Raw genomic sequence first — 22,762 nt, 5'->3', positions numbered from 1 at the left:
GGGTCCCGCCTTTGCTAGGCGAGCACTCTACTGCTGAGCCACAATCCCAGGACATTGATTAATTCTTGTTGAATAAGTTAATGAAGACTACCTGCTCAATTCCCTCCTCTCCAGTTTTAGTCCTTATTCTTGATATTATTCTGAATTATTTCCACTTCATGGAAGATAAACTTTGTAGACATGTCACATATAAGATGCTATAAGGCCCGTAATGATAGACTATGGGTTATGTCATAAAAATAAGGGAATAGTCAAGCACAGTGGCATAAGCCTATAATCCCAGCAGCTCCGGAGGCTGAGACAGGAGGATTGTGAGTTCAAAGCCAGCCTCAACAACAGCCAGGCGTTAAGCAACTCTGTGAGACCCTGTCTCTAAATAAAATGCAAAATAGGGATGGAGGTGTGGCTTAGTGGTTGAGTGCCCCTTAGTTCAATCCCCATTACAAAAAAAAGGAATAATTATATGTTTACAATTATAATTCACAGTTTGCAATGATGTCTTCTTTGTTGATAGTTAGGAGAAATGAACTTTTAGATAGATTTTATTTAACATTTTCTTATAGTTTATCTTTGTTCTGTGTAGCTAGCATGTGTACAGAATTTCACATTTTATTTCTTATGGAAAATAATTTTCCCTTTTTAATATATTAGAACCATTGTCTACTTCTAAATCTATATATCTGTTTCTCTAGGTTCTGTCTTTCACACATCCTACCTCGTTCCACTCTGCAGAGACATATGAGTCCTTGTTACAGTGCCTAAGAATGGAGGATGATAAGGTAGCAGAAGCTGCAATACAAATTTTTAGAAACACAGGCCACAAAATAGAAACAGACCTTCCCCAGATACGATCGTGAGTATATTTTTTTGCATGGTAAACACAAAAGTTTCTAAGTGTGAAAGCCCATAAAATCATTGTTTTCTTTTCAGGAAGAAGAGAGAGGAATCACTCATTTGTTAGCTATTTTTTTGTATCTTTTTTTTTTTTTTTTTTTTTTTTTGATATGTCACCTGGCTCATCCTACCACTGTTAAGTGTAGACAGAGAAACAAACAAACTATTTACGAAAAAAATGATTTAAAATATTAAAAGTGGGCTGGAGTTAAGGCTTAGTGGTAGAGCATTTGCCTGGCATGTGTGAGGCCCTGGGTTCGATCCTCAGCACAACATATAAATAAATAAAAGATCCATTGACAACTAAAAATATTTAAAAAATAAAATAAAAATATTAAAAGTTAGAAGTTAACGCAAGACAATTGCAGTGGCACATACTTGTAATTCCAGCTACTTAGGAGGCTAAGGATTGCAAGTTCAAATCCAGCTGGGCCAACTTAGTGCTCCTGTCTCAAAATTTAAAAATAATTAAAAGGACTTAGGATGTAGGTCAGTGGTGGATTACTTGCCTAATCTGCATGAATTTTCATCCCCTCATTTCAATCTCCAGTTTAAAAAAAAATTATCACAGAATTTAGTATTTTGTTTTTGATTAATATATCTTTCTAATCTGTGTATGTTTATTTTTCTCAATAAAATTGTTATTGTTCTCACCAAGAATGAGGCAAATGGCGTGCTTCATAAAGTATTTATAAGTTGCTTGGTTATTGGCAGTGGTGCTTTTGTTACTTTGATCTCTCCCTCTAGATCAGCTCTCCCTCTCCTCATAAAAATGAAGTACGTTTTGGTTTCACTTTGCATCTTAAAGAGGTTATCCTCAGAATCAAATTTGTGCTGAGAGTTTATATTTAGATTTAAAATATGTGGGAGACATCTTTTAGAGGAAGAATACACATTGCTCATATTTATTGAGTCATATTCTCCTAGGATATCCAGGTAGTTCATGATATATCCGAATACTAAAAAGTTTTTCCTCATAGGATAATAGTAGGACAAATGGACTCCTGAGGGTTTTCTTAAATTAGTAAGCTAATGATTTGTGAAATAATTCAGTATTTAATGTAGATTCTTTTCATTCTCAGCACTGTAATGACTAACACAAAAGAATTGCCCAGTCTGTCCCCGCCCTTAAGGAGTTTATAATCTAAAGATGATAATCTTTATATATGTATATTATCAAAAAGATCATTGACATGGTAGGGTAGTTTCTGGTGAGTTTTTCTGAGAAGAAAAGTCTATGCTTTTGCTAGGCACAGTGGCACATGACTATGATCCCAGTGGCTTGGGAGTCTGAGGCAGAAGGATCCCAAGTTCAAAGCCAACCTCGGCAACGGCAAGGTACTAAGCAACTCAGTGAGGCCCTTTCTCTAAATAAAATACAAAATAGGGCTAGGGATGTGACTCAGTGGCCAAGTGCCCTGAGTTCAATTCCTAGTACCAAAAAAAGAAAAGAAAAGAAATATCTATGCTTTTCTTTTTTGTAAGGCAAAAATCTGTTCTTTAAAAAATTATATCCCCCCCCCCAAAAAAAAAAAAAAAAAAGTTGGGTAAAAGTGGAAGAGTTAACTTTGGACACAAGGAATAACGTCTCCTGTTCTTAAGCATAGTAGTGGGTAAAAAAGGATATAATTACTGAGAAGCAGAAAATCACAACACCGAAGACTTCAATAACAACCCAGTGGCACCATTGTATTTTAGCACTCTAGAAAAAAAACAAAAAGAAAGATTAAAGTTTATTTGTGTTTCATTTCAATTTTGCTAAGAGGAATTAATAATACATTTAAAAACAGTTTGTTCAAAACTAAAAACAGTTTGATCAAAACTATCCCATCCTTATTCACTGGTGTTATTATGTAAACAGTATTACATTCTTAAATGAGTTTGTAGGTGGGGAAAAAAAAAAAGACAAAATAGGTTGCAGTTGTGGAAGTCTATTTGGGCATTGAAATCCAAATCCCATAATTCTAAATTCTTTGTGGAGAAAAACTTGAGGTGTATTCATATATATGAAGTCAGATTTATAGTGACTAGCATTTGTGCCAATTTTTTTGATTGAGATGCATGGTCTGAATCCTTGGATATTGCTATTAAGATCTGCCTTTCTGTTATTATAAGGGGAACCCTTTGCACATCACCATTGTATCTGCTGCCAACAACTTTATGATTCATAAAATAGGATCTTTTTTTATTGAAAATTAAATATATGACAAGTATTCTTTGTTAAATTTTTATTTTTATTTTTAAGTTTTCTTCTGATTATTAAATACTTGTTTGTTTATTTTAAAAAGCTAAAATTAGGATGTTTGTACTTTTTGTATCATTTTTATCAATATTATGTATGCATTTGTGCATCCTGTTATTTTGGCTATTTAATAAAACTTTGGCCTTTTGCTACTGTTTTTCCATGGCTACTGTGAAATAATTAAAGGAATTATAAAAAGGTACTAAAAATTTAGGAATTATCTACTCGGAAAGTAAATGTAAAAATATATCATGGAGTATGCTCTAGATTATAAATGAAAGATGGTTATTATTTCTCCATATTTGTGAGGTAGGTTTAAATGAAAATGTCTCTTCATAATAGCCTTTGAAGCATGTATTTCTTGGTATGCACTTAGGAACAGACAGGGTGCTTTAAATCATTCTGTAAATCAGATAATTATTAACAGAGGCTTCTCTACATTCATCCAAATAGGGGAATGGGAGTCAACCAAAAGAATACTTGTGGTTTTACGGGCTTTAAAAAGGGAACGGAAAGAAAAAAAAAAAACTATGATTATTTTTTGCAGGACCTTAATTCCCATTTTACATCAAAAAGCAAAGAGGGGTACTCCACACCAAGCAAAACAGGCTGTGCACTGTATACATGCCATTTTCACAAATAAAGAAGTCCAGCTTGCACAGATTTTTGAGGTATATATATATATAATGCATAGGATCTATTTATTTTGGTTTTGGTCTTTATTTTATAAGTTCTGTGGTTTGATAAAGTGGAAGTTAGATTTTGAAAAAAAGTTATTTGTATGTAATCCTACCCTAAAATATAAATTTCCTGTGGAGGAGGGGTTTTATCTGTTTTATTCAACACTGTATTTCAGTACTTAGTTCAGATCATATGTTCAAAAAATTCATATTGAAGGATGTGTATTATATGTGACAACATTTTACTTAATTTAAAAGCTGCTTTGTCTCAGTGGTCCATTTATCCTTACAAAGTGTTAATAGATAACTTTGAACAATCCTTTTTAAGTACATAACAACCCTACATGAAAATCAGTCCTGTTTCCCTTTCTTTGTAAATAATTTTTAGCTTCATTCTGCTACTAGAAAAGTAGTCCTATTATCATGAATTGCAAAGAATATGAACAAAACCCCATGAACTCTTAACTTTTTATTATTCTAAGTCACTAAAATGTCCCCACAGGATAAGAAATTCACCAGCATGGGAAACCTTATGTAGACGGGCTAGAAATAAAACAGATTTGATGAAGCAGAAATGTTCTCATTTTTACTTCTTTTATTTGGGCTTAATTTTTTCCTTTATCTTTTTTTCTTCAATTTTTCAATTTTGTTAAATTTCAGTAGGTGAATTAAGAAACAAATCTCTAATGTGGTTAAAATTATATCATTAAAATAGGCTGATTTGGGCATGATAAATTTGGAAGACTCAGGGAAATCTGTTTCCATAGAATCTTTACATACTTATGAAACAAACTAGTAATTTTTCTGTTTTATTTTTATAGCCACTCAGTAGAAGTCTGAATGCTGATGTACCAGAACAACTTATAACTCCATTAGTTTCACTGGGCCACATTTCTATGTTAGCACCAGATCAGTTTGCTTCCCCAATGAAATCTGTAGTAGCGAATTTTATTGTGAAAGATCTACTAATGAATGACAGGGTAAGTTTCTCACTTAATTAAATTTAGAGTCATGATATTGACTTTTACATCATCATCACAAAAACATCCATCATTTCTGTTTCTCTTTCTTTAACTGTGGATTGAACCCAGGACCTCATGCATGCTAAGTTATATCTCCAACCCCTCTCTTTTCCTTTAAAATTTTTCTACATTGTCCCTTCTTGTTTACTTACTAATTTTCCATTTAACTGCCTGACTTTGAGATCACTGTTACTAGCTGAGCACAAATAACCAAGCCGTCAAAAAGCCTTGTAGGTTCAAACAGCAACTCTTTATTCCCAAACTCTCACAGGCACTCTACCTACACTTCCCGGGAACACACACTCTCCACGGGCTCAGCGCCCAATTCTCTTGCAACCTGGGAGAACTCAACGGGAACTCCAGGTGCCCAAGGCAGCAGGATCCGCCCTAATCCTGGAGCAACCCTATTCCCAGAGCAGGGTCACCTTTGAACCGTTCCCTGTAGCAAAATGCCAGGTGTCATTCCGACTAAACTGTGGATCTCAACAGTTAACATTTAAGAAAGAAAAAAAAAAGCTGGGTATTGTGGAACACATTTATAATCCCACAGATTTATGAGGGTGAGGGAGGAGTATGACAAATTTGAGGCAAGCCTCAGCAACTTAATAAGACCCTGTCTTATAATAAACAGGGACAAGGTTATAGTTCAGTAGTAGAATGTATGCTTAGCATGCGTGGAGGAACTGGGTTCAGTCCCTAGCACCAAGAAAAGAAAAAATGAGAACATGAGATGTATGAATCATTAAGTAAAATATATGTCAAATGCTATTATCCAGACTTGTAAATGATCATTTACAGTTTTCTGGATTGATAGAATTTTGTGTTATGAAACACTGTTAAAAACGTAAGTGGATTAGCTGAGGCATAGTGGTACATGCTTATAATCCTAGCTGCTGCTTAGGAGGCTGAAGCAGGAGAATTGCAAATTAAACACCAGCCTTAGCAATGCAGCAAGTTTCTGTCTTAAAAGAAAATTTAAAAAAGAAAAGAAAACTGGGGATGAGCATCTGCCTAGCATGTGTAAAGCCCTTAGTTCTATCCCTGGTACTACAATTGTTTGGGGGTGGGGAGAATCACTAGTTTACCAAATGGATCTAAATTATAAAAAAGAGTTATTGAATATAAACACAGACCATTCTTACATAATGGATTAGTGTGGTGACTTTCAATTCAGTGTTAACACAAATCCAAATTATCTAAAATTTCTCTAACCTTTCCACATAGTCAAATAGTTTTAAACCCTCACTACTAACAACTTGCCAGCACCTGTAATCTCAGCAGCTCAGGCGGCTGAGGCAGAAGGATCCTGAGTTCAAAGCCAACCTTAGCAACTTATCAAAGCACTGAGCAACTCAGCAAGAGCCTGTCTCTAAGTGAAATATTTTAAAAAGGGGATGTGCCTCAGTGGTTAAATAATCCTGGGTTTAATCCCTGGTACAAAAAAAAAATTTTTTTTTTAATTGACACAGTTATTACTAAGGAGGTACAGTGACTTTTTAATATGTGTTTAATGAGTAATAATCAGATAAGGTAATTAGTATATCTATCATCTCAGGCATATAAATTTTTTTGTGTGTTGAGAACATCCAAAATCTTTTGTGCTAGCTATTTTGAATATTCAATTAATTGTTGTCCACCACAGCTCTCCTACTGTGCTATAGACCTTTAGAAATCATTCTATCTAGCCTGGTGAAGGGGAGCACACCGGTAATCCCAGCAATTTAGAAGCCTGAGGCAGGAGAATCAAGTTCAAGACAAGCCTCAGCAATTTAGCAAGACCCTGTCTCAAAATAAAAAATTAAGAGTGCTGGGGGCATCTCCTGGGTTCAATCCCTAATATCTCCCCGCCAAAAAAAGGAATCCTCCTATCTTAACTTCAGATATACACATTAGCAATTCTCTCTGATAGATCCTATTTTAACATGGTCATTATTGGCTTATTTTTCTAATTGTGATAATATATATATAAAATTTCTTATTTTATGTGTACAATTCACTGACATTGTCTAGATTCTCCTCATTATCTAATCACCATCACCATTCATCTCCAGATCTCTTTAATTATCCCAAATAGAAATTCTATACCCATTAAGCAATAACTCCTCATTACCTCCTATCTTATACCCTTAGAACCTCTATTTTACTTTCTTTGTGAATTTGCCTATTGTAGTTTATCTCTTTTATGTCTGGTTTATTTCATTTAGCATGTTTTTTTATTTTTATTTTTTATTTATTTTTTGGTACTGGGATTTGAACCCAGGGGCACTCAATCACTTAACCACACCCCCAGCCCCTTTAGAGATAAGGGTTTGCTGAATTACCTAGGGCCTCAACCGAGTTGCTGAGGCTGGTTTTGAACTCACGATCCTCCTGCCTCAGCCTCCCAAGCCATTGGGGTTACACACATGTGCCACTGCACCTGGCTTCATTTAGCATATTTTAAAGGTTCGTCTATCTTGTAGTATGTCAGAACTTTATTACTTTCGTTACTGCTGTTGACCGGTGAAGAGTCCTTGCTTCCCCAATGTTGAAGTATAACACCAAAGAAACACACCGAGGCAAGGTCAGAGTGGAAAGAAGGAGTTTATTAAAGGACAGCAGAAAAGACTTCCTCCAGAGGAAGAAGAGGACCCAAGAGATGGAATCCATTGAAAGGCGAATGTGTTCCCCCTTTTATAGTTCTTTCAGTGAATGTAGGTGGGAAGACCCGAAGGGTGGGGCACAGGTGGGCCAAAGAAGTAATCTGGGCAGGAAGGACTTTTGAGTCAGCATCTTCTAGTTTGCTGGGAGCTGTTTCATTAACACTTCTTTGGGATGGGCTCTGGGCCTTAGGGACATTAACATTCCAAGAGTTGTTCTGCTTTTCCCGAAATTCATTCTCAACATGGCCTCCATTTTGGATCTTACTCGATATTAGACCCAATTTACCTAACTACACTGAATACCTAACTTTAAATCTGGCTTCACTTTCATAACTGAATAATATTCCTTTGTATGTATATCCCACATTTTATCTGTTGGACACTTGGGTTGTTTCTATCTCTTGGCCACTGTAAAATATTAATATGAACATTTAGGTCCCTGTTTCTAATCTTTTGGCTATGTACTTTAGAATAAAATTGCTGGAACACATGATCATTCTCTGTTGATTTTTTTTTTAAGAACTGCTGTACTATTCTCCACAGTGGCTGTATAATTTTATATTCTTGCCAGCAATGTGTGAGAATTCAAGTTTCTCCACGTCTTTGCTAACTCTCACCGTTTTCCTTTTCAAAAATTGCCATGCTAGTTGGAGTAGAATAGTATTTCATGGTTTTGTTTAGCATTTCCTTGATAAATAATGAAGTCAATGATTATTTTTTCATATGCTTATTGGCAATCCATTTATCTTCTTGAGAGCTGTCATTCAAGTTCTTTACTTCAGTTGTCTATGATTGTTGTTGAGTTTAAAACTATACATTTTGAATATTTGATCCTTTCAAAGTATTTGTCCAGTCCAAGATCATGGGACTTTCTTCCCCTGTGTTGTCTTCTAAGAGTTTTATATTTTTAGCTCTTAAAGATTTTTCTTTATTTGTTTTAAGGTAATGCTTACATATAGTATAATAATCCAGCTTCATTCTTTTGCTTATGGATATACAATTTTTCTAATGCCATTTGTTGAAGAGACTGTTCTTTCCCCAGGGATTATTCTTGGCCCCCCTTTTCAAAAATAATTCACACAAATTGGCCACAGTGGTGATACCTCAGGTTATCAGTGATGAGTCCTGCCTCCCCACATGTTGAAGTTTGAACATTAGAGAAACACGTGCTGAGGCAAGCATATGAAGCAGGGTTTATTTAAAAAGGGGTAACAGACAAGGGGGCCATAGCTGGTATCCTAGTATCCCGAGAAACAAGGTGTTCTGCCCTTTTTATATGTCCTAGGCTTCCTTTATTCTCCTGCCTTTCCTCCTTATCTTTCTCCTTCCTGCATACAGTGACCAGGCCCAGGAATGCTCTGTAGGAGAATCTAAAGGTGGGAAACCTGTAGACTGAAGGGGGCAGGGCTGGATGGAGTAGCCAAGGACACATTAACAACCTTATAGCTCCCTGTAGGGAGAGGAAATTCCTGGGACTGGTTATCTTGCTACTGGTTGGAGCAGAGGCTGGTTCTTGATAGGGGTGGTGGTAGAGCTCTAAAGGAATTAACATTTCAATCCCTCAGGGGACAGTCTCCAACTTCCTGAATTCACTCAAAATTGGCCTCCTTGATCCGACCTGATTTACACACACTGACTGTCTTACACACACTGACTGTCTATCTAATTCTGGCTTCAGAGCATACACCTCTAATCCAGCAGCTCAGGAGTATCACAAATTCAAGTTCAAGACCAGCCTCAGCAATTTAGCAAAGCGCTAAGCAACTCAATGAAACCCTGGCTCAAAAAGGCTGGGGATATAGCTCAGTGGCGGTGTATTATATTTTATTATATATATATATATATAATTTATTATATAATATAAAAGGAATTATACAAGGGTTATCTGGGTTCCCTATTCTGTTCCATTGCTCTATCTATATTTGTCTAGGTTATATAGGTTTATGGTTAAGTTTTGAACTTGGAGAATATGACTCTTCCAACTTCATTCTTCTTTTCCAAACTCTGCTGAGACTTTTTAAACCTTTCCCAGAACTTGGCATTGCTCAGCATGAAAAACTTAATGAGCAAAAACTTAAATTTTTCTTTCTAAAAGCTAAATTTTTTCATTTGTCCATAGTCAACAGGTGAGAAGAATGGAAAATTGTGGTCTCCAGATGAAGAGGTGTCCCCTGAAGTACTAGCAAAGGTAAATTTGTGTAGGTCTTCATTACCTTTACTTGAAAGAAGGAATGTCCATAGGTAACTTTTTTTTAACCTAACAGTTAATTAGCATTTTTCAGCAAGGTGCTTTATTTTAAAATCCATAGCAAAAAAAAAAAAAAAATTGTTTCTCAAATTGTAGTTCTCATTGTTCCTTGTATATGTTAGTGTCTTTAGTCTGAATCAATTGTGGTAAGGCTGGTATACACAGGGATAGTTTGTGGAATGTTGGTTCTCAGAGGTATCTTATAGATAGACTTACCAAAATCTACAAACGTATCATATTCACTTAGCAAAGACAGAGGTTGTTGTTTTAGTCAGATTTTTTGTTCCTGTGACTAAAAGGAATTTACCAGAGCAATTTTAGAGGAGGAAAAGGTTTATTAAAGGACTCATGGCAGGGCTGGGGATGTGGCTCAAGCGGTAGCGCGCTCGCCTGGCATGCCAGGGGCCCAGGTTTGATCCTCAGCACCACATACAAAGATGTTGTGTCCGCCGAAAACTGAAAAATAAATATTGAAATTCTCTCTCTGTCTCTGTCTCTGTCTCTGTCTCTGTCTCTCTCTCTCTCTCTCTCTCTCTCTGTGTGTTTAAAAAAGGGGGGGGGGCTCATGGTTTCAGAGGTCTTAGGCCATGGACAGCTGACTCCATTCCTTGAGGATCTAGGTGAGGCAGGACATCATGGTGGAAGAGTATGGCTGAGAAAAGCAGTTTATGTGGGTGGTAATCAGGAAACAGAGACTCCACTTACCAGATACAAATATATATACTCCAAAACCACACCCCCAATGAACTACTCCCCCCCTCACACACACACACCCCACGTGCGCTTAGCAACAAACTCAGTTAATCCCATCAGAGAGCAATTAACTGGTTAGGTTAAGTTAAGGCTATGACACAATTGTTTCTTCAGACCTTCTTGCATTGTTTCACTTTCTTCAGACCTTCTTGCATTGTTTCATGTGTGACCTTTTGGAGGACACCTCACATCCAAACCATAACAGTTATTACAAAATTGGTGACTTTTGAATTGAATGAATTGAATTGAATGTTATTAGAGCTAATTTTTTAAAGGGCTGGACTTGGAATTTAATATATGAGATTATTTCATTTTTTATAATCTGTTTTACTTCATAATCATGTATTCTATAAATTTAGTTTTCCTGATTATCAGTAAGTGTACTAACTGATACTAAGATCAAATAAATCTGGCTACAAATAATTATGGAAACCCCGTTTTTTGGGTGAGAATGTTAAGTAAGACTAAAGTACATTTCATGATTTATTCAGTTTTTCAATTGTATAAAAATAAAAGAGGAAAATATTAAATTCTGTCTAAATAGTTGCTTTTAGGGACTGGGGATGGGGCTCAAGCGATAGCACGCTCGCCTGGCATGCATGCGGCCCCGGTTCAATCCTCAGCACCACATACAAACAAGGATGTTGTGTCTGCCGAGAACCAAAAAATAAATAAATAAATAAATAAATAAATAAATAAATAAATAGTTGCTTTTAATAAGAATAGTTTCAATTTATTTTTAAATAGATTTTTTTATTTTTTTATTTTTATTTGACACATAGTATTGTATATATTTACAGGGTAGGATGTGATAAATCAGTACATATTTAATTTATAATCAAGTCAAGATAATTAGTTTAGACATTTATTATTTCTCTGGGCCGGGAACATCTTTCAACTAGCCATTTTGAAATACAATTGTCAACTGGAGCTATCCTACTATGCTATAGAACATTATAAGTTATTCCTCCTATCCAACTGCATTCCTATATCTGTTAGCCATCCTGTCTCCATCACCCTTCCTCAAACTTTCCAAGGGCCTAGGAGCCACTGTTCTAAGTAGCTATTTTTAAATCATGTATTTTTAAATAATTTAAAAATCTTGGACAACTGTTCTAGTGTCAAAAATCAGAGTTCAGGAGCCAGATGTTGCAAAATTTATTTATTACAGTAATGTGTCTCAGTTGCCTTATCTGCTGAAAATAAGGAGCTCTGGGGAAAGTGCCTGGTACTGTAAATAGTGAATAAATACTAGTTTTTATTGTGACTGTTACTTATCACTTAAAGTTGTATAATAAAATTTGCAGATATATAACCTCAGTAAGCTCATTAATCTAATTATTAGAAATTATCTTCCCTTTAATTGGAATTGTAAGTTGCTTTCTTTTTTTAGCATGTTAATATTTTATAGGTACAGGCAATTAAACTTCTGGTAAGGTGGCTGTTGGGTATGAAAAACAACCAATCTAAATCTGCCAATTCAACTCTTCGGTTATTATCGGCGATGTTGGTTAGTGAGGGTGACCTGACAGAGCAAAAGAGGATCAGGTGAGATTTATCTTCCTTTCCAATTTCTTTAGCTCAGAAAATTTGGTAAGAGTTTGCATTGGAATTATTTACCTAATTAATATAGAATGTTGTAATTGCACTAGGTTCTCTGGAATTAAATCTTTAGTAGCCACTTGGGGTTTATATCTCTTAGAATACATTTATTTCAGTAATGTTTCTGTTTTTTTCTATGAACATAAAAGAACTAACTATAATCACTGTAGTCCAGTGTTACAGTTTTGTTTGAACCACCTTTGGTTCAAACAAAATTTGTTGAATTTCTACTCTGCAAAACCCCATGAGAAGCATTGCAGGGGGGAAAAAAAATCTGTTATTGCAGGGCTTGAGTTGTGGCTCTGTAGTAGAGCACTTGCCTGGCATGTGAGACCCTGAGTTTGATCCTCAGCACAAGAAAGAAAGGAAAGAAAGAAAAGTCCATTGACAACTAAAAAATTATTTTAAAAAAGATCAGTTGTTGTCTTCAAGAAATTTGTCTTGTAGTAAAAAGTGATAGAACAAGTTGTAGTGACTTAAATATGAAGAAAATAATAATATCGATGGTACTTCAAAGAAGGAAGAGTTAAAGCCACCTAGTAGTTGAGGAAGAGACTGTATTCTACAGATACAAAGAAACAAAACAAATTGCTTTCTATTTCTACTCTTCAAGTCTTTTTAATTCCCGTCTCTTTTGTGTTCTTTTTAAGATGGAAAAACACCCATTTTTTTCAATTGCTTTTTTTTTCTTTCTTTCAAATTCTTGGTTTATCCCAGGCATGGTGGTACACACCTGTAATCCCAGCTACTTGGGAAGCTGAGGTGGGAGGATCACAAGTTCCAGCCAGGCCTGGGCAAATTAGTAAGACGCTGTTTCAAAATTAAAATAAAAGTGGCTGGGAATATAGATCAGTGGTAGTGTGTCCCTGGGTTTGATCCTCAGTATCCCATACCCCAGAAAAAAATCTTGGTTTACTTAGGGAGCAGGTGTACCAGTAGATATAAGTAAAGATTTCTGCTTATGAAGCATTCCTTCTTTAAAAAATTGTTTTAGAGGACAGAGATTTAATCATTTCTTTATGCATTTCATATTTGCTGAGCACTATTAGATACCAGGTACTGTTGTATGGGGTTGTATGTGTGTGAGTGTGTGTGTGTGTGTGAGAGAGAGAGAGAGGGAGTGTGAGTGAGAGTGTGTGTGTGTGTGTGTGTGTGTGTGTGGTTTTTTAATGCTAGGGTTAAACCCGGGGGCACTTTACACTGGACTACATCTCCAGCCATTTTTATTTTTTATTTTGAGACAAGATCTTGCTAAATTGCTGAGGCTGGCCTTGAACCTGGGATCCTCCTACCTTAATCCACCCCACCCCACAAGTCACTAGGATTATAGACAAGCTACGCCAAGCCTTCCACCTGCAGTGTTATTTAAAGATATAAAAGTCCTTCCCTCCAAGGAATATGCAGTCTAGTTAGAGGAGATAAAATGAGCAATTACAATAGATGGTGCTAAATTCTTAAATAAAGTAAGCCAAGGGTTAGCCTTTTATGAAAGAGTGATGATGATTAGCGCTGGGTTAGGGATGTGAGAAGATTAAATGTAGGATTACTGTATAGTGTATAGTAATGAGCTCATACAAATCAATCACACATATGCAGAATCCCCACTAAAGATGAAGACTAAATATAATCAGTTGACCTGAAAAAAAAAAAAAAGTTTAACATCACTACATGCAGTTAAAACAATTTAAATTTAAGTGATCATCCGTTTGCCTACCAAATCAAGAAAAAAAGTATTTTTTAAAGCAATTTTTGTTTAGTAGAATCAGGCAAATGGCTTCTGTCATTACTCCTGTGAGAATGAACCTATCATATTTGTAGAAAGGTTAGGGATTTGGTATCTAGATCCTTAGAAATGTTCTTATCCAGCCAGGCACAGTGGTGTGTATTTATAATCCCAACTACTCGGGAGGCTCAAGTGGCAGGATGGCAACTTGGAGGAGCCTCGGTAATATAGTAAGACCCTGTCTCAAAATTAAAATTAAAAAAGGCTGAGGCTGAGTGCAGCGCAGGCCTGCATACCTATAATCCCAGCAGCTCGGGAGGCTGAGTCAAGAGAATAGTGAGTTCAAAGTCAGCCTCAGCACAGGCAAGGCACTAAGCAACTCAGTAAGACCCTGTCTCTAAATAAAATACAAAAGGGCTGGGGATGTGGCTCAGTGGTCCAATGCCCCTGAGTTCAATTCCTAGTAGCACGCCTCCTCCATTCCACCTTACCTCACCCCACCCACACTGCCAAATAGTTCTTATCCTTTAACCCAGTATTTTCACATTTGTGAAATAATAAAAATATACACACAAATGTAGCAAACCAAGTTTTTCCAGCATTATTTATGAGAAAAAATAAGGGAATGAATAACCATGGACAAATATGGACTTTTAAATTTTTCTTGTAACATGGTATTAGCTTGGACTCTAGAATTAGAAACAACTCAATATTCCATTTATTATCTCTGTGAACTTGTGTAAAGTACTTGATTTTTCTAAGCCCCAATGACTCATCTTATAGAAAATTATTCTGGGACAAAATAAGCATTAAAATAATACCTCTTATTTTCATTCATTCATGATTTATCTGCTAGAGAAGCTATTTGATGGGTCTCAATGTTACCAGTGCTCTTTGTTTGTTTGTTTGTTTTGGTACTGGGTATTTAACCAGGGTGGTCTATCACTGGTCTATGCTCTAATCCCAGCATCCAGTAACCCCGCCTCCCCCCCCCCTTTTTTTTTTTTTTACTTAGTGAGACAAGGTCTCACTATGTTGTGAAATTCTCAAGCTTTAGCTTCCTTAGTCATTGGGATTACAGGCATGTGCTATCAATCAGTACTCAAGTTTAATAATCCAATTATCTTAGTATGCCATATTTCTTCTTCTTATATGCTAATCAAAAGTCCCAGTAGATTCAAACCAACTTTTCTTCCCATTTCCTAAAATCTTCAAAATAAAAAGTCAGGCATGGTGGTGCGTACCTGTAATGCTAGCTACACAGGAGGCAGGAATATCACAATTTCCAGCCCAGTGTTAGCAATTTAGTGAGACCCTGTCTCAAAATAAAAAAGAGAAAGGATATTGATCCTTTGTTTTGCATACGTATTCATATATATTTTTTATTCTCTTTTCACACACACAAAAAAAGCTTAGTGGTAGAGTTCTGTCCTGGGTACTATAAAACAAAAAGAAAGAAAGAAAAAAAATTGAAATAGGAAGATTATCATTCATCCCATTCATTGTCACATATTATCATTTAAATTACATAAGTTTATGGAGTGAAGGTGAGAGTGCCAAGCCCTCATAGATTCCCTTTAAAAACTTCATTTTCTGGAAGGAGGTTGGCCCCAGGTACTAGTACTAAGGTAGACACTGGCTCTTAATCTCTGTATCCTTTCCTTTGAGTTATTTGTGTGATACTACTTCCCTCCTAGCTGCTTCCCTGACATTTCATCAGACATTGTAAGATTAAGCTAGATATCCATTATGTGTATATTTATGTATATGCACAGACAATGTAGGAAATAGGTTTATTTCTTTATATACCTTTATTTTTATTTATTATTTTATGTAGTGGTGAGGCTCCAACCCAGGCCTCACACATGCTATGTGAGCCCTCCACCACTGAGCCACAAGCCCAGCCCAAGAAAATAGATTTAAAATTGATACTGTTTGTTTTTTAATTCTTTAGTTGTTTTCATTTTTTAAATCACATTTTCTATAATGATTATATATTCTAGATATCCTGATGTAAATTGCTCTTTCTAATATTATAAATAGTTTGATTGTAAGAGTAAGCAAAATTAGGGCTAGGTATGTGGCTCAGTGGTAGACTGCTTGCCTAAAATGCATAAGGCCTTGGGTTCAGCCCTAGCACCCCCCCCCAAAAAAAAAAAATAAAAAATAAAGTAAACGAAGTTGTTTAGCTGTATGGATTGAGCTAGAGCATGATGAGAAAGGAAGGTAGATAAATTTGTATCACAAAGTCATAGTGATTTTAGCCTTTTTCCCTTTACGTGAAGTTCATGGACTCAAAGTAGCTTTCCTGTATCTGTACAGTATATTATTTTAAGCATAAATTTTACCCTGTGTATCATACACTCAAAAAGGGATCAAAGCACTTTTATGAATGATAATGGTTATAGGAAATGTTTATTTCTTTTTTGTTTGTTTATAGTAAATCTGATATGTCTCGCTTGCGATTAGCTGCTGGTAGTGCCATAATGAAGCTTGCTCAGGAACCTTGTTACCATGAAATTATTACTCCAGAACAATTTCAACTCTGTGCACTTGTTATTAATGTAAGTAACAATTTTTTTTGCCATGTATATCTCTTCAAAATTAAATTCATTTACTTTAATATAACTGCAAGTCCATTTAATATATTGATATATGCATTAAAGAGATTGCTATTTTATTCCCCTAACATAATTATCATTTTACAAAACAAAACAGAAATGCTGAAATTGCTCCCCTTTTTGGTAAATGTTTGCCAATTTTTAAGTGTTTTTGTTTCTATGCTGCTATAGGATGAGTGTTACCAAGTAAGGCAGATATTTGCTCAGAAGCTGCATAAGGCACTTGTAAAGTTACTGCTCCCATTGGAGTACATGGCGATCTTTGCCTTGTGTGCCAAAGATCCTGTGAAGGAGAGAAGAGCACATGCACGACAGTGTTTACTAAAAAACATCAGTATACGCAGAGAATACATTAAACAGAATCCTATGGCTACTGGTAAGTACTTGACAGTTCCCAGTGTGACAGATCTTGACAATGGAATAATTTTTGAGAGAGGCAGTCTTCTATTCCTATTATAATTTATAATAGCACTGGGAGTTTTATAAAATGTTATCATTGTACTTAAGATGAGCTTAAAAACTGATAACCCTGGGTTTTGAGTCCTGATTACTTATACTGCACACTGTTTTGGGTAATTGTATCTATAGTTTGATTTGAACATATTTCTCAGATATCAGGGTAAATAATTTTATCCTATATTTCAAATATCTTTAAGCTTAAATATCTTTTGAAATTAAAGTATAAGTATTTTAGTGTCATCTAAATATCATGTTGCTTCTAATTTACAAATAACTGAGGGGAAAAGTGGAAACTGAACCACCGAAGTGGTTAGAACTCATAAGAAGGAATTTATATAAAAGCACTGTTATTAATAATGATATTTTATACTTTAGAGAAATTATTATCACTGTTGCCTGAATATGTAGTTCCATACATGATTCACCTGCTAGCCCATGATCCAGATTTTACAAGATCACAAGATGTTGATCAGCTTCGTGATATCAAAGAGTAAGTCTTTTTTTGATTTTTTTTCTTTCCTAATTCTTTGCAGTTACTTAATTGTCTATGTATTTGAAAAAAGTTATTTTAGTTTTTATAATATGGGATTTTTACTGTTTATATTAAGATAACCTTCAATTTAATAATTTACAAAGCCATGAAATAAATTTTTTTCCCCCATGGACTGGGGAATGTAGCTCAGTGGAAGAACATATCCCTAGCATGTGCAAAACTTTGGGTTCCATCCCTGTCACTTCTGCGAGAAAAAAAATTCTCATTTTAAAACTAACATTTATGGGACTGGGGATGTGGCTCAAGCGGTAGCGCGCTCATCTGGCATGTGTGCAGCCCGGGTTCGATCCTCAGCACCACATACAAACAAACATGTTGTGTCCGCCAAAAACTTAAAATAAATAAATAAATATTATTTAAAAAAAAAAAAACTAACATTTATGTGCGACCTCAAAAGATAATACCTTCAAAATATGTACCCATACACAGAATAGTCTGTGGTAGATCTATAACAAGTAAAAACACTGAATCAAAATGTGCTGTTTATGTAAAATAGAGCTTCGTGTATGATGCAGCGTGACAGTAAAAGGGGGCTGAGGATTATCTACAAATGGCCTCTAACAAACTTTAAATCACTATTTTTTTTTAATTTAGTTGTTGTAGATGGACACAATACCTCTTATTTATTTGTATTGTGTAGTGCTGAGGATTAAACCCAGTTATTCACACATGAAAGGCAAGCACTCTACCACTGAGCCACAACACCAGCCCTAAATCACTATTTTCTTTCTTTCCCCATTGCCGCGTTTTTCTTTTGCACTCTTGAAATGGTACTTCATCTTATATTTAAAGTATCAGTTTGATTGTGTGGGACATTAAGTGTAATCCTAAACTTAAGAATTCAGCATTTTTTAAGGAGTAACTCATTTGGTCACTTCTGTAATTCCAGAAACACAGGAGGCTGAGGCAGGAGGATCACAAGTTCAAGGTCAGGCTCACCAGTTTAGTTTAGCAACTTAGTGTTCCTAACCCTGTCTCAAAATTAAAAATAAATAAAAAGGGCTGGGGATGTAGCTCAATGGCAAAGTACCCCTGAGTTCAATTCCCAAAGCAGGACAGTTATAGAAGAATTAAACTTAAAAGTAAGCCAGGCATGGTACTAAGCCTGTAGTTCCAGTACTAAGGAGGATAAAACAGGAGGATCACTTGAGCCCAGCAGTTAGAGACAAGCCTGAGCAAAATAGCCAAACTATATCTTTTGTTTAAAAAAAAAAAAAGCATTGATATGGGAAAAGTACTTAAGTTTGTGGAGTAATTGGAGTTATAATTAAAATCAGTGTTGTATATTTTTGGTTCTATCTAGCATGTAACACTGTTGAGTGTCCTGTATTACCATGTAATTTCTTATCCAGATATATGATTTAACTTCTTGATAGTATCCTATGATAAATAAAAGTTTTTAATTTTAATGAAGGTTAGTTTTTTTCTTTTGCCTATATTTTGTTTTCATATAAGAATCCAAATTCATAAAGATTTTCTACTGTGTTTTCTTCTAAGATTTTTTATAATGTTAGCTCTTAAAATAAAATCTTTAATTCATTTTGAATTGGTTTTGTATATGGCATAAGGTAAAGGTTCACACTCTTTTTTTTTTTTTTGATAGTGCTGGGTATTAGAACCCAGGGCTTGTGCCTGAGGCAAACACTCTACCAACTGTGCTATATCCCCAGCACCAGACACATTCTTTTGCTTATGAATATCATTTTCCCCAGCACCATTTGTTGAAGAGATATTTTTTTTTCCCTAAAAGTTGGCTTGGCGCCCTTATCATAAATCATTTGGCCAGCTGGAAAGATAGTCCCATACTAGAGTGCAAAGCCCTGGGTTCAGTCCCCAAAGTTTCAAATCGAGAAACGTGAGTCCTTCTAGTTTTCTTCTTTTTCAAGATTGTTATGGCTTTAAAGTTTCACATGAATTTTAGGATGCTATTAGCATAGGATTTCTTTCTTTTCACTTAGGTCTTTTAAGTTTTTTGTTCAGCAGTGTTTTGTAGTTTTCAAAAGTTTGTACATGTTTCACCCCTCTAATATTTCATTTTTATTTATGCTATATTAATGAAACTGTTCTCTTAATATACATTTTGGCTTATTCATTATTAATGTAGAGAAATCATTTTGTTATGCACATTTGCTCAATTCATTTATTGACTCTTTGACAATTATGTTTTGTTTTTTGCTTTTTTGATGGTTTGGGAGTTTTTGTTGTTGTTATTATTGTTGTTTTGGTTTTGGTGCTAGGTATTTAATGCAGGGCACTCATCCCCAGCCCTTTTTTATTTTGAGATAGGGTCTCTCTAAATTGCTGAGGCTGGCTGTGAACATGCAGTCTCTTGCCTCAGCCTCCTGAGCTGGGATTACAGGGCATGTACACTGTGCCCAGGTTTTCTATGGATTCTTTAGGGTTCTCTATACATACACAATCGTATCTGCAAATACAATTTAGATACCTGTTATTTCTTTCTCTTGCCTAAATTGCTTTGACTAGCAATTCTGGTATGAAGTAATGAAAGCCAGCATCTTCAACTTGCTTTTATTTTTTTATTTTTTTTATAACTTTATTTTTATTTTTATTTTTTTATGTGGTGCTGAGGATCGAACCCAGTGCCTAACTTTTTCTGTAAATAGAAACAAACAATATTGCAAATGTCACATTGGGAAAATTACTGTGCATGTGTCATAAATTCATTTGAGTTCACTAGGTCATTTTTTTCAGTAATAAATACATATTCACTCTCATATAAACCAGATATTACCAATGAGATGACTTTTTATAATATCCCATTGAGTTATAATGGCCACATAATAGAACACACAAACTTGGCTTTTTTGTTGAAGGGGTCATTCAGAGTTTTCTACTGCAGTTAGATATTGGTTTTTCCCAAACATAGACATTATCCCATTGCTATGGCTAACTGCATGTTTTCTTCCTAGCCTTTGACAATTCACCAATATACCAGGGCCAGGTCTTCTATCCAAAATCAGACAAACAATCCAAACTCTTCTGAAGTGTACCCAGTAGCACTTCACTGCCCTCATTCTCCGACAGACACACAATCCCCTCACTTTTCTTCACTCCTTTTGTGTTCATTTAATCTATCGTGCATGAAAAAAAAAAATGATTATTTATAAGCTGTAGTAAACCACACATGCTTTATTTACATGATAAGTCATCTTAATTATGAAGTTAGATATAATTTCCTTTACAAAATTTTAAGATAGCTTATTCCAGGTGAACTTCAAAATGGATCCATTTTCAAGAATGACCACTTTTGGGGGGAGGGGTTGGTTTTTTTATTTAACCCCCCCCCCTTTTTTTTTTTTTTTTTTTAAGAGAGAGAGAGAGAGAGAGATTTTTTAATATTTATTTTTTAGTTTTCGGCAGACACAACATCTTTGTTTGTATGTGGTGCTGAGGATCAAACCCGGGCGGCACACATGCCAGGCGAGCGCACTACGGCTTGAGTCACATCCCCAGCCCTTAACCCCTTCTTAAACTCTGACAATGAGATCAATTATTTTGTCTTCTTCACTGCATCAGAATCATTCAGAATACTGGTTAAAAATGTCACCTCCCAGACTTCATACTATAGATCCGCACTGCACATCCAGTAGAAGTAGAACATGAGTCCCATATGTAATTTTAATGTCCTAGTAGTCATTCACTGACTGTGACTGTACAGAGCTATAGAGGGAAGGAGCCAAGCAGCTTCCCTGTTCCTGTTCCTCTGTTCTCTTGGCCCTGTTCTCAGTCCAAGGCCACTAAGAGGCTAGGGGTTGCTCTCTGTGCTAGGCAGTACCTGAAACTCTGACCTGGCAGGGAGTAGGGTTGGGGTGGGGGAATCCTTCTATGGATCTACAGCAGTACAGCCAGAAAGATACCAGCTGTGGGGGTTTTTGTTTTTCTTTTGGGGGTACTGTGAATTGAGCCCAGGGGTGCCCATCTGTATCTCCAGCCCTTTTTATTTTTTATTTTGAGACAGAGTCTTGCTAAGTTGCTGAGAACTTGAACCTACATTCCTCCTTCCTTAACCTCCTGAGTCCTTGGAATTACAAGTGTGTACCCCTGTTCCCAGCTTAGCTGTGGGGTTTTTATATGTTGCCTTTCTCATGTTGAGGAAATTATCTTCTAATCCTAATTTATTAAGTGCTTTTATCATAAGCAGTCCCCACTTTCTTCCTCATATACTTCTCTGGCTTCAGTGTCTGATAGGGACTCAGCATTCCAAACAGTTGATACTGATTTTTTTTTTCTTAGTATAATAGTTATTTTATCTTTGTGGCAGACACCTGAAGCTTCCTACTCTGCCGTTTTTTTTTCTTACATCAGTAGCAATATATTTGTATGTGGAAAAAAATCATACTTAAGTTAGCCTTTAGTGTTTAATAATATTTGTTCCTTATCATAGTGATTTTCAATATGAAAATATGTTAAAAAGAAGAAAATATTTATAATTATATATCCCCAAAACCCATTGCTGCTGTTAACACTTTGTTCTGTATCTTTCTATACTTCTAATATTCTTAGTTGTATATGGACACAATAACTTTATTTATTTTTTATATAGTGCTGAGGATTAAACCCAGTGCCTCACATGTGCTAGGCAAGCACTCCACCACTGAGCCACAGCCCCAATCCTCTTTCTACGCTTTTTAATCCTTCTTTCTTTCTTCCTTTCTTTCTTCCTTTCTTTCTTCCTTTCTTTCTTCCTTTCTGTCCTTTCTTTCTTCCTTTCTTTCTTTCTTCCTTTCTTTCCTTCCTTCCTTCCTTCCATCCTTCCTTCCTTCCTTCCTTCCTACCTACCAGAGAACCCAGGGGCACTTAACCACTGAGAAACATCTGTAGCCCTTTTTATTTTTTGAGACAGGGTCTCACTAAGTTGCCTAGGGCCATGCTAAATTGATGAGACTGGCATCCAGCTTATGATCTTCCTGCCTTAGCTGCAGCATCTCTGGGATTACAGGTGTGTGCCACCATGCCTGGTTTAAGAGAGAATTTTATTTATTTTTTGGTACCAGAGATTGAACAGGGACACTCAATCACTGAGCCACATCCTCAGCCTTATTTTGTATTTTATTAGAGACATAGTCTCACTGAGTTGCTTAGTTTGCTGAGGCTGGCTTTGAACTCATGATCCCCCTGTCTCAACCTCCTGAGCTGCTGGGATTACAGGCCTGTTCCCCTGCACCCAGCATTAGAGAATTTTTTAGTTTTAGGTGGATATAATATCTTTATTTTATTTTATTTTTATGTGGTGCTGAGGATCAAACCCAGTGCCTCGCGCATGCCAGGCGAGCGTGCTACCACTTGAGCCACATCCTCAGCC

At 35.8% G+C, this 22,762-nt stretch overlaps 1 protein-coding gene across 6 annotated transcripts in view; it reads left to right on the top strand.

The window, feature by feature from the left end:
* Positions 1-22,762, top strand: part of Pds5a (PDS5 cohesin associated factor A) — a 143,396-nt gene that overhangs the window by 100,107 nt on the left and 20,527 nt on the right. For all 6 annotated transcript variants that reach the window (XM_076863804.2, XM_076863801.2, XM_076863803.2 and 3 more), the window contains exons 19-26: positions 693-853; positions 3,684-3,807; positions 4,638-4,796; positions 9,600-9,668; positions 11,893-12,029; positions 16,247-16,370; positions 16,599-16,803; positions 17,262-17,376. In XM_076863804.2, the coding sequence (XP_076719919.1) occupies positions 693-853; positions 3,684-3,807; positions 4,638-4,796; positions 9,600-9,668; positions 11,893-12,029; positions 16,247-16,370; positions 16,599-16,803; positions 17,262-17,376 (1,094 nt within the window). The remainder of the gene's footprint in view (positions 1-692; positions 854-3,683; positions 3,808-4,637; positions 4,797-9,599; positions 9,669-11,892; positions 12,030-16,246; positions 16,371-16,598; positions 16,804-17,261; positions 17,377-22,762) is intronic.

This window comes from Callospermophilus lateralis, chromosome 8, assembly GCF_048772815.1.
Source record: "Callospermophilus lateralis isolate mCalLat2 chromosome 8, mCalLat2.hap1, whole genome shotgun sequence".
In the NCBI taxonomy this organism is placed as follows: domain Eukaryota; kingdom Metazoa; phylum Chordata; class Mammalia; order Rodentia; family Sciuridae; genus Callospermophilus; species Callospermophilus lateralis.
Note: the sequence above shows the minus strand (reverse complement) of the source record. Positions and strands in the feature narration are given on the sequence as shown.